This window comes from Mandrillus leucophaeus, unplaced genomic scaffold (genome assembly GCF_000951045.1).
Source record: "Mandrillus leucophaeus isolate KB7577 unplaced genomic scaffold, Mleu.le_1.0 Scaffold338, whole genome shotgun sequence".
In the NCBI taxonomy this organism is placed as follows: domain Eukaryota; kingdom Metazoa; phylum Chordata; class Mammalia; order Primates; family Cercopithecidae; genus Mandrillus; species Mandrillus leucophaeus.
The window spans coordinates 1,296,048-1,306,825 of record NW_012103565.1 but is presented as its reverse complement, the minus strand read 5'-3'; the positions used below and the strand labels follow the sequence as shown (position 1 = coordinate 1,306,825).

The 10,778-nt window shown below is 41.3% G+C and overlaps 1 protein-coding gene across 1 annotated transcript in view; it reads left to right on the top strand.

The window, feature by feature from the left end:
- Nucleotides 1-340: 340 nt before the first annotated feature.
- The window catches only part of FAM124A (family with sequence similarity 124A), a 61,104-nt gene continuing 50,666 nt past the window's right edge, over nt 341-10,778 (top strand). Inside the window, 3 exon segments of the mRNA XM_011988795.1 lie at nt 341-475; nt 701-828; nt 8,772-8,803. Of these exon segments, the coding sequence (XP_011844185.1) occupies nt 341-475; nt 701-828; nt 8,772-8,803 (295 nt within the window).

Genomic DNA, 10,778 nt, shown 5'->3' with positions numbered 1-10,778 from the left:
CTTCTCCTGCCGGATCCTCCGCTGCCTCCCAGGCGGGCCGAGCGATCCGTGGCTGCCCTCGGCAGGGCGGGCCCCACCCGGGGGAAGGAAAGTGGAAGGGCTCAAGGTTCAGTGCAAGCCCACCCATCCGGTGAGGCGATGCAGAGCGCCAGGCGGGTGCAAAGACCCCTTGTCAGCATCGCTAGAGACAGGAGATGCTCTTGCACTTGTTTCCTCCTTCCTCGGGGACTTTCCTCCTGTAGCTCCAGAGCACCCTGGAGTCCGGCCCTGGAGATGGGGAGAGGAGGAAAAGCAGGGTGGGACACCCGCACCTGAAGTCTTTCCGAAGTCGGCTAGGAGGATGGCATTTCTCGTTATATGGCTTCATCGTGGGACTTTAATCTGTGCTGCCGAGTCCCCTTCCTCGACTCCTCCAGTCCCGCCGAACTTCGTCACCTCTAAGTGCACCTGTCCCAGCCGGAACCGTTGGCCTGTTGTACCGGCGGGATGGAGATGGTGTTAAGATTAGGATCTAGCCCTGCCCTTTTTTTTTTTTTTTTTTTTTTTCTCCTCTCTTTTTTTTTTTTTTTTTTTTTTTTTTTTTTTAAATATTCTCTTCGCTTCAGCGGACTCAAACAATGAGCTCAAACCTTTGGAGACTAATTAGTTAGTTTCCAAACACTGTTTCCCTGAGCGGAACAAAAGACAAAATGCCTTTTAGGAGATGAATGTCATTATAAAGGCTTCCAGGCAGCCCCTGTATCTAAAGGACTTTCCTGTGCAGAGTCAGCACCACATCCAGGCCACGGGTACTGACCCAGGAGGAAAGGATGTCTTTTCCTATCTGGAGTAATCCTGGGGGAGGGCGGGAGCTGCCCAGACTGCAGAAAGCCTCATTCCTGAAAGGTCGGAGAGGTTTTAGACTAATCTCAGGATTTGGCAACCCTGTGAGGGCAGGTAGAGAATCTAGGCCCACAATCGACCCAGAGTTCTAACCCAACCCGGGCAGAGCTCCCGACACAGCCCCTCCTGCCCCACCACTCCTAGCCCAAATGTGGGACTTTACTCCCCAGGGCATTCACCCAGCAATGGGCTTTCTCTGTTATCTAAACTCATTCATAGCTCTCTACAGCACCCAATTATAATCTGGTGGAGTAACCTGATGCTAAATGCTAAACTCCCTTTCTTCTTCCCACTCTTTGTATAAGTGGCATGTATCAACTTTAATTGAAGATTATTGGCTTTTTTTTTTTCTGCCGCTAGTTAGCTGGACTATGAATAGAAGAAACAAAGCAAAATTAACCAGCTTATTTGTAGCTGCGTTAAATAAAGCGTTCACTAGTCTATTCATTTTCAATTTGCAGAGCTCACCTAAAACTGATGTTGTTTTCAAGGGCTCTGTCTTAGAGAAGGGAGAGGAAGTCCTGACCCAGGGGGTGATATCGCCCCAGGATCTGGACATCAGCATGACAGCTGCCAGGCCTCCTGGGAGGGGCTCGCCACTCCTGCTGACACCAGAGCTTCTGTTCTCAGCCTGTCACTAAAATGTGTAGTTGTAACAGGACAGAATTGTTTAAAGAATTCTTTGCCGGGCGCCATGGCTCACGCCTGTAATCCCAGCACATTGGAAGGCTGAGGTGGGCAGATCACCTGAGGTCGGGAGTTCGAGACCAGCCTGGCCAACATGGAGAACTCTCGTCTCTAGTAAAAAAAAAAATACAGAATTAGTCGGGCGTGGTGGCACATGCCTGTAATTCCAGCTATTCGGGAGGCTGAGGCAGGAGAATCGCTTGAACCCAGGAGGCAGAGGTTGCCATGAGCCGAGATCACACCATTGCACTCCAGCTTGGGCAACAAGAACGAAACTCCATCTCAAAAAAAACAGAAATTCTTACTGTATCACTAGCATCCTTAAACTAAAGGTAAAATAGCATGCGTTTCAATGTATGCTCATTAGTTTTGTGTTTTCCATATATTCATAGAGCCCTTGAATTTCAGTTATCAAAAAGCTGTTCATCGTTTCCCTACTTTTCTGGAACTTGCCCCCACCCCTGACCCTATCCAGTTTTCACAGAGATTGTGTAGAAAGCACATAGAAAACAATAAGTGTTTGCTATCATTAGTATTTTTAAAATGCAAATCTGATCATGTCTCTCCTTTTCAAACTTTTATGGCTCTGTTATCTACAAATGCAAGGAATTTAACATGGTCTATATGCCCTGGCTCCTGTTATGGAGTCCCTTCTTCCCTCCCTGGCCTTGTTTCTCAGCAGGTCCTTCTGTGCGCCTTGTATCTAGCCACATCTGACAGGTTTTTCTGTTTCCTCGCCTTTGTCAGGCTGCCCTCTTTGCCAGCTCTGCCCTTCCCACCTGACATGCCTGTCTGCCAGGTGAAACTCTACTCTTCTTTCAGGACTCAGCTCAAGTGACACATCAGCTAAGGCAGTGATCCTTAATTTGGGGTCCATGAATTGCTTCAAGTTGTATGCAAATGATGTGCTTCATGAATTTGTATGAGAAGAAAGTTATTTTTTTAAATCAGATTCTCAAAGTAGCTGGTGATCTCTTCCAAACCAAGTTTGGGCAAGGTCTGAGACATTTCATTTTCAACACACTGTGTCTGAAGTGTTGCGAGACATCCAAGTAAAGATGATGAATCAGCAGTTGGGTATATCTGTCTGGAACTCAGTAGGGAGGTCCGCATGATGACGTTGCAGTTGGGAACTATTTACCTAAAAATGGCAATGGAAGCCCTGGGAGAGACGAAATCAACTGAAGGTAACAGCAAGCACTTTCTTAGCATTTAGTATGTGCCACCTACAGTTCTAAGCCTTTATGTATTTCATGGACTCCTTGAATCCTTCCACAACTCTGTGCAGCAGCTGCTCTTTAAGACCAGCCTTGAGAAACTACATTTAAATGCCCAGTCAATGAGAATGAGCTGATAAAGGAGCCTGAGAAAGAGTAGACATGAGGTCAAAGAAGGAAGAATATGAATCATTGAAGCCAAGGGAGGTTTGAGTTTTTGAGAAAGGAAGCAGAGATCAACTCTGCTACTGAGAAACTGATGAAGATGAGGAAAGCTAAATGTCTTTTTTAAATGGAGATGATGAAGTGAAGGAAGAGTGGTATTTCACAGTGGGGTGGTGGAGGTAGGAGCCAGATTAGAGTGACTCTAGAAGGCAGTAGAAGGTGAAGAAGAGGAGGCAGGTGAATTCCTTTGTCTGGAAAAAGGAGAAGCAAAAAGAGGCAGTATCTAAAAGGGAGACTGGGGTGAAGAAAGATTTCCTAAACATAGGCGCTAATTGAGCAATCAGTGTGATAGAAAGGATTCTATAGAAAGGGAAAGGAGAAGGAGGAGAAAAGATGATCATCTGTAATGTTGGCTTGCTTGCTTGCTTTTTTTTTTTTTTTTTTTTTTTTTTTTTTTTTTTTAAACAGACAGGGTCTCTCTGTCACCAGGCTGGTGTGCATTGGTGGAATCATGGCTCACTGCAACCTCAAACTCCAAGGCTCAAGTGATCCTCCCGCCTCTGCCTCCTGAGTAGCTGGGATTACAGGCCTGCACCACTGACACCATGCCCAGCTAATTTTTTTTTTTTTTTTAATTTTTATAAACACAAGGTCCTGCTATGTTGCTCAGAAACTGTCTTAAACTCCTGGCCTCAAGCAATCCTTCCACCTTGGCCTCCCAAAGCACTAAGATTATAGATGTGAGCCACTGCTTCTGGTCCTGTAGTGTCAGCATTCTGAAAAAGTGGAGGCAGATGGACTTCAGACCACAGGGGAATGGATGGCTTTAGGTAGGAGGCAGGACATCCCCTCCTGCAATTAAAAGGGCAGGCAAGATGGGGTTTCTCTTTGGTGTAAATACAGCCCTCCACCATCTGAGGAGAAAGGAGATTTGAATAGTTGTTTGGGGCAATGTTGAGCGGGTGCCCAGTTGAAATTTGCAATTACGTATTTATAGAGGTACAGGTTCCCCTAGTTATTTATTTTCTCGCAGCAATGCTCAACTACCTAGGGTCAGGCAGAGAGAGATAGTGGACAGTTAGGATCATCAAAATTTGGGGTAAGGGGGTGGGAACAAAACACAGAAACAAGAGCTGTCAGGGTATTGCTTAAGCTGATTATCCATCGTTTCAGCGGCATGATGGAAGAAACAGTTCTGAGAAACTTCATGCATCCCACTGCCGGTGGCTGTATTGGCCACTTTGAAAGTTAGTCCCAAGAGCCAGCCTGCTCTTTCAAATTGTGGCTCCTCTACTTAGGGACTGTGAAACCTTGATCCAGTGACTTAACCTCTCTCTGCTCTCAGTTTCCTCTTCTGTACAATGGGGATGATGACAGTAGTACCTACCTCCTAGGGTTGGTGCGAGGATTAAATGAGCATATATATTTAAAGCCCCTAGAACAGTGCCTGTTCAGTGCCTAGAATCCTAGTGCCTGTTCAGTGTCTAGAACCCTTAGGACATGATTATTTCTCATCATACTGTATTATTATTGTTATGAAGAACACTCCAAATTATAAACTTAGAGTTTTATATAATAAAAATGGTGAACTCAAGTCCATATGTTTTTCAAACTCATCACAATAGATCTTCTGTTGCTTTTAAATACCTTAAGTAATTTGATCATTCAGAACATCTGAGAGACTACAGGGCATGCCTCGGTATTCTAATAATTATATTTTACAGATGAGGAAATGGAGACTCAGAGGGCACATGGCTCGTTAGAGGCATGAATTGAAGTCTGGATCTCCAGTGCGCTTCCCACCTAGTGAAGTTGCCTCTCCAGGAGCTGTTTGATCTGTAATTAATTCTTGTTTTCTGCTCAGACATTTTCTTTTGCTTGAAATGCTGCTGTTGCTGTCTCACCTACTTAATACAAGCCAAGACTAAAAGCAAACTAGTATTCTTCTGTAGCAATTGATGTCATTTTGAAACTCCCATTTTCCAAATCCACTTGAAAGAAGCCTTGTGCTCTTATGTACTTTTCGTTATAGCAAAAATTGGCAAGTCGACTGCTGATGGTGGTAAACTATCTTAAGAAACAGAATCCCTTAAATAGAAGGACAGCCAGTTCCTTATAAACCCAAATAAAAGCCAATGCTTTATAATGACTGTTTCATTAGTGATGCCTTCAAGATTTGGCATGTAAGCCACTCTTTTGCATGTGATGGATTATTTTCATTCAATAGTTTGGTCTGGCATTAATGAACTTCCACTTCCATCTCAGCTGTTGCTGAGCTTCTGAACATGTAGCGCCATACCATGCCCTGTTTCTTTGGAGGACCTCCAACTGATACTTCGCTGTGACTTAAGACGTAACAAAAAATCAGGGGTCTAGACTTTAAATAGGTGGGTGGAAAAGAATAGGTGGGGTGAATTTTTAAATGGGACAGGTCTCTTAAAAAGATGAAAGGGGAAATGCTGTATAGAAGACCAGATCATTTGTTAGTACTTTGTTATCTTTGTATTTAAGGTAGAGCTAGTTAACACTAAATTTAATTCAGTGCAACGAGGGTTAACAGATGAGGTCCATGATGCGTTGAACTGATGTTTTACAGAAACATCAAGATCAATTTTACAGGAATGCCAAGATCAATTCTTATGCCATGATTTTCCTGGAAAATAATTTAGGAAGGTATTCTATATGTATGTAGTATATCATTTGGTAGCTAGGCTGCTGTCTGATAGGGTAAACTGTTTTAAGTACAGAACCTCTATATAATCCCTACATGTAATAATGTAATTAATATAGTCAAGGGACTGCATCTAACTTTCTGTTCATTATTGGCACAAATACTAAATAACATTTGGAAATGTGTCTATATTTGTCAGGTGTGTGAATGTACATAATTCTTGTATTAGTCTGCTCTATATCGTGTATAAATTTTTCATTCTAAATTCACCTTTCATGCTTCATTCTGGCAGGGTTGAATGTCTTATGCATAGCCAGCTAACTAAATTCTTCTGATGTGAGACCAATAAACAGAAATCTCAAGGCAGGTACCCTACTGCTGTTCCTTCGTGCCTAAAAAAAACTGGGGGAGTACAGACTCACCCAGAGAACCCTAATCAAATACCTGGTTATTCTCTGAAATGGTTTGAACCTATTTATTTTGTGCAAAATTGTTTCAAGCTTTGTAGTTTGTCTTTCCTGGCAGTATTTCTAGTAAATAAGCTTTTGAGGTTATTTGGAATATATTTTAAGAGCTATAAAAGTATTTTTACCTCAACTCAGTCTATATTTCCACCCATGATAATTTTTCTAAGGAAAAGAAAATAAATATAAAGCTATATTCATAAATACCTCATTACTGTGTGTTTTGTAAAGGTGAACAACCAGGAACGATCATTTAGCCAACAAAAGGGTTGAATAAATTATAGTATATTACTCAATTTAAAATGATAATTACAGGAAATGTGTAGCAGCATGTTATGATGGTATCAAGTGAAAAGAGCAATTCAAAATTGTGTCTCCGTCATTATGGCAACTGTGTACAAATTGCATATACTGAGGATCAGAGGCTGGAGAGCAGTGGGAGGCTGTAGGTGACTCTCTGTGTGTTTCTGTTGTGACAGTGGACTGGGGTGAAAGCTGGACTGCAGAGCCGGGCCATCCATCACAGAGAGAGGGGTTTGTGTTTTACACTAGTGAGCTTGAATTTCATCCAGAGAGAGACATGATCAGATTTATCCTTGGCAAAGATTGGCTGCTGTATGTGGAGGGAACTGGAGCAGGATCAGTGTGATTGTCAGAAGGCTGACCATTTGGCGGGCCCAACCCGGTGGTGCCCTTAGTCTAGAAATGTGGAGGGACTCATAGAGGGGCATCAGTTATGCCAGCACCTGTCCTAAGACACTAAAATACTGTTGCACTTTAAGATTCTTGAACTATGTTTCAAGTGTAAATTTCATTCTACATACATATCCATCTGTATGCAGATCTTTAAAATGTATGCATATGTGAATCCCATCTGCTTCAAGAGAATTTGGAAAATCCTAGCTGAAAATACACATTTTAAAGAATAAAAGAAATAGAAATATCGCGCATTCTTATTGTGTGTTGTATTTGAATAGTCATGACATTTCTTTAAAGTCTGTCCATCTCAAGATGATTTTATTGTAATCGAGTTGCTTTCCTGTTGCATCTACCACAGTGGATGTTTGCTGAACAGTCACTCAGTTTATATATAATTACATTTCCAAGTATTGTTCAAAAGTTTATGTCCTGAATGGTTCCAGAAAGAATTTAATGCACCAGTACTGGGTTACAAATCCTGGGCTTCAGAACGTTGCTAATCCTTGACCCTCCCCTCTCTGTTGTCTCCCTTAGCCAGTATGTCACCATGTGCTAGCCAGTCAATCCATTCTGCCTTTGGACTCCTTCCTTTCCACCCACCCTGCACACTCACTTCAGTCACTAATCATTGCTCACCTCCTGGTCTCTGTACAGATAGTATCACTTTAATTTCCTAGTCAATAAAATAAAAAATTGAATTATATATATCTCTCTCTATATATATATATGAATGCAGTTTATAATATATAAAGGGATATGCAAATGTTGGTAGTTGTTATTCTTTCCAGTTTTAAAATTCATTGATTCCATGACTACTAAAGTATTTCATTTGCAAAAGTGAAAACCACATGTTGTTTTCTTCCATTTTGTTCCTCAACCAATAAATCAATGCAGCATTTTGAGTGATGTAGGTTATTTTAACCAGTAAGAGGCATGCTGCTTATGATTTTTAAAAAAAGTTTTGCATGTACTTTTTTAAATGTGGCAAGAAGTTCAGTGGAGTGAAAATTGGATGATTTAAGAAAGGCAACAGGAGACTAAGGAGATAAAAGAAATGTATATCTATAAAATTAAACATAATTAAGCAGTTTATTTGCATAACTACATCCCATAACTTCCATGGCAGAATAAATCCCTACGTGCTAAAGTGATTAATTTCCTACTGAGAATGACTTTGGGACACTAGGGGAAAAAAATAAATAGCTTCCATATCAAACTTGTTGCCAGAGAGGAAAGTCTTAACAGCTACAGAAGTAGGGCAGAAACTTACTAGAGATTAAGCAGATCCTTGGCTAGAGCCTCACTGTTACAGAGGCTGAATGCCAGCAGCTGATTCCTCAGCGTAGAAACTGAAAGGGTGATTTCACTCCAGCCTTAGCCTGCCTTTTCCCTTTCCCTATCACAGCTCACATCCTGTTACTCTAATATCCAGCAGGCTTTCTTCTCAGATGGAACTGAAATCAGTGGAAATATCATTGTGCCTTTGTTTCCTGGTGGTCAGCCCCACCTTGAATGCGGAAACCTTCAAAGCTGAGGTTCCCTCTCTCCTCGCACTGGGATCCTCTGCTTAAGTCAACTAAGAACATTTCCCCATGGTGTGGTGCGAACATTTGAAGGGTGCTCATTTGCAGTAACCTTTTGAGGGAATCTGCGAGTGATGAGTCTGTTGAAAACTTTGGGACTTCTCCCCAGAAAAATAACCATTCAAAATTTTTGCTAAACCTTTAAATGGCTTCTTCCAAACCCCATCAGAGGAATTGGCAGAACTCATATGAGGGCCCCCAAAATTCTAAAGTTCCTTTAAAGTTTTGCTTTCAAATTCAGACATAACTTTGTTTTGCATAAAATGAGCCTTCGCACTACAGTTCTTAATTGGTGACATTTCTTTACCAGTTAAATGCTACTTACCACTAACTGTTTAAAATTCTGGCTTGAATAAATCATTTGGATAAAGAATTCTACTAACACTGAGGTCTTGTGTTTCAGGTCCGACTACAGCCACCTGTCCTCCACCAGCAGTAAGTATCGTTTAAACATCCTTCAGCGTTGTCTAACAGTCCCCGGAGAGGTCAGTACCATAGAGGCCATGTGTGTACATGGTTTTATAGTAGGTATGAATAACCAAAGGCATCCTTGCCAAAGAATGTGGTACAGAATGCTGTAACTCTGGAAGCGGAGGCTTTTCCCGGAGAATCTGATCATACAGAAATTCAGCCTTGAGGATGTAACCTGGGCTTTATCAGCTACTTGTGGATGCTTCTAGGAACATCATCTCTGAAGAATCTGAGGTAGCACTTTCATTGAACAAACATCTATCAGATACCTGCTACCCTCAGGCAAACAGAAAGCTCAGAGCACAATTCCTGGATCCCTGCGGTTGCTCCAGCTCATCTCTTGCAAAATCTCTTCCCTTGCATGTCTGCATCTGCAGGCAAATACCCTTCCCTCTCCAATGGAGGGAACATCTATCTCTGGCAAAATCCTGCAAAGTGTGTTAACAGTTGGAACAGTTATAGCTAAAGTGGAAAAGTGATAGCTAAATTCCCTAATTATAACCTACATTAGTTATACATGCCAATACATATGTACATTGATATACATATATATCAGTGTGTGTAACCGATGTAGGTTATAGTTAGGGAATTTAGCTATCACTTTTCCACTTGAATGTGGCTAAAAGGAATGCGGACATTTTTATTAATCCATCATCCTGTATTTGTAATTCCTGGCTTATAGGTGGTTATTATATGCGGCACAAAATGATCAGGAATATGTTTACAAAGACACTCTAGTTATTTAAAAGGTGCTTATATTTAATATTAAAGTCCAGGTAAATGTGCTGTGAGAAATTATGCCTCATAACTAGAAAGAATTGAGAGTGATTAAGATTACTACATAAATGACCAAAGCCATTCAGATTGATTGAATACGTACTTTAAATTAACAAAAGTAATTGTCTTATAATAAAAGCCCTGATTGTTTAAATCAGTAAATACTAAATTGTTTTGCCCTATCTCACTAGCCTGTTAAACTCTCAATTCTAAATAGTTCCCAAATGGAGAGACACTTAATTGGATTATTCTATTTATTGATGTTCTGGCTTAGTTTTCCTTTGCAATAACAGACTGACCAGATAGTTTTATATCTGGATTTGTAATTTAGTGTCAAATTATATTTCATTATTACTATAACTGCAATGAGCAATTTCTGGTCAGTTCAGCCAATTGGAGACCGAATGTTGCCCCTTAGTTATTAAGAACCATTAGTAATAATGAGAATAATGCTTCAGAGATTTGCACTCATTCCCCAAAGCTCCTGCATTTGTAAAACCAGAGAAAGCTCAGTTGAACCCTCTCTCTCTGTGCCACCATTTTCATTCCACTCAGTTTTGCCCAGAGGCTACATTTGTTTTCAGAATGATTTTTCTAAAATACTTGTGTTAAGCCTTAGCTCAATTTGTAGCTCACAAATCAGTCCTCTGGGTCACACCACAACACCTCTGTAGTTATCAAAACTGGTAATTTGGTTTGAGATGTTTTCCTCTCCATTATTTTAATTGCAGTCTCTGAGTTGGAATTTCTATTAGTGCAGCTGGGATCAATACCCTGCTGTTGCTCTTCTTTTCTACTTTAAATGTTTGGTGGTTCCTGCCTCACTCTTCAGTGTTGGGGCCTCTTCGTGAGTAAGTGTGTATATGTGTTTCAGTTAGGAAATGTATTTGACTACAAATAATGGTGGGAAATGATGGTTAAACAAGTAGGGATTAGTTTTCCTCTAACACTTAAGAAAAAGGAAAAAAAAAAAAAAGTCCAAGGAGGCAGTGTAGGTCTGGTGCAGAAGCTCCTTCCGTCATCTGACTACACGGTTCTCAGCTTTTGGCTTCCTTCCTCAGGCTTGTCATGTTATAACATGGCTGCCTCCACCCCAGCCATCACATCCTTGTTCTGGGCAGGAAAAAGGAAAGGGGAAGGGCAGAAGGTACCTGCCAGCTGA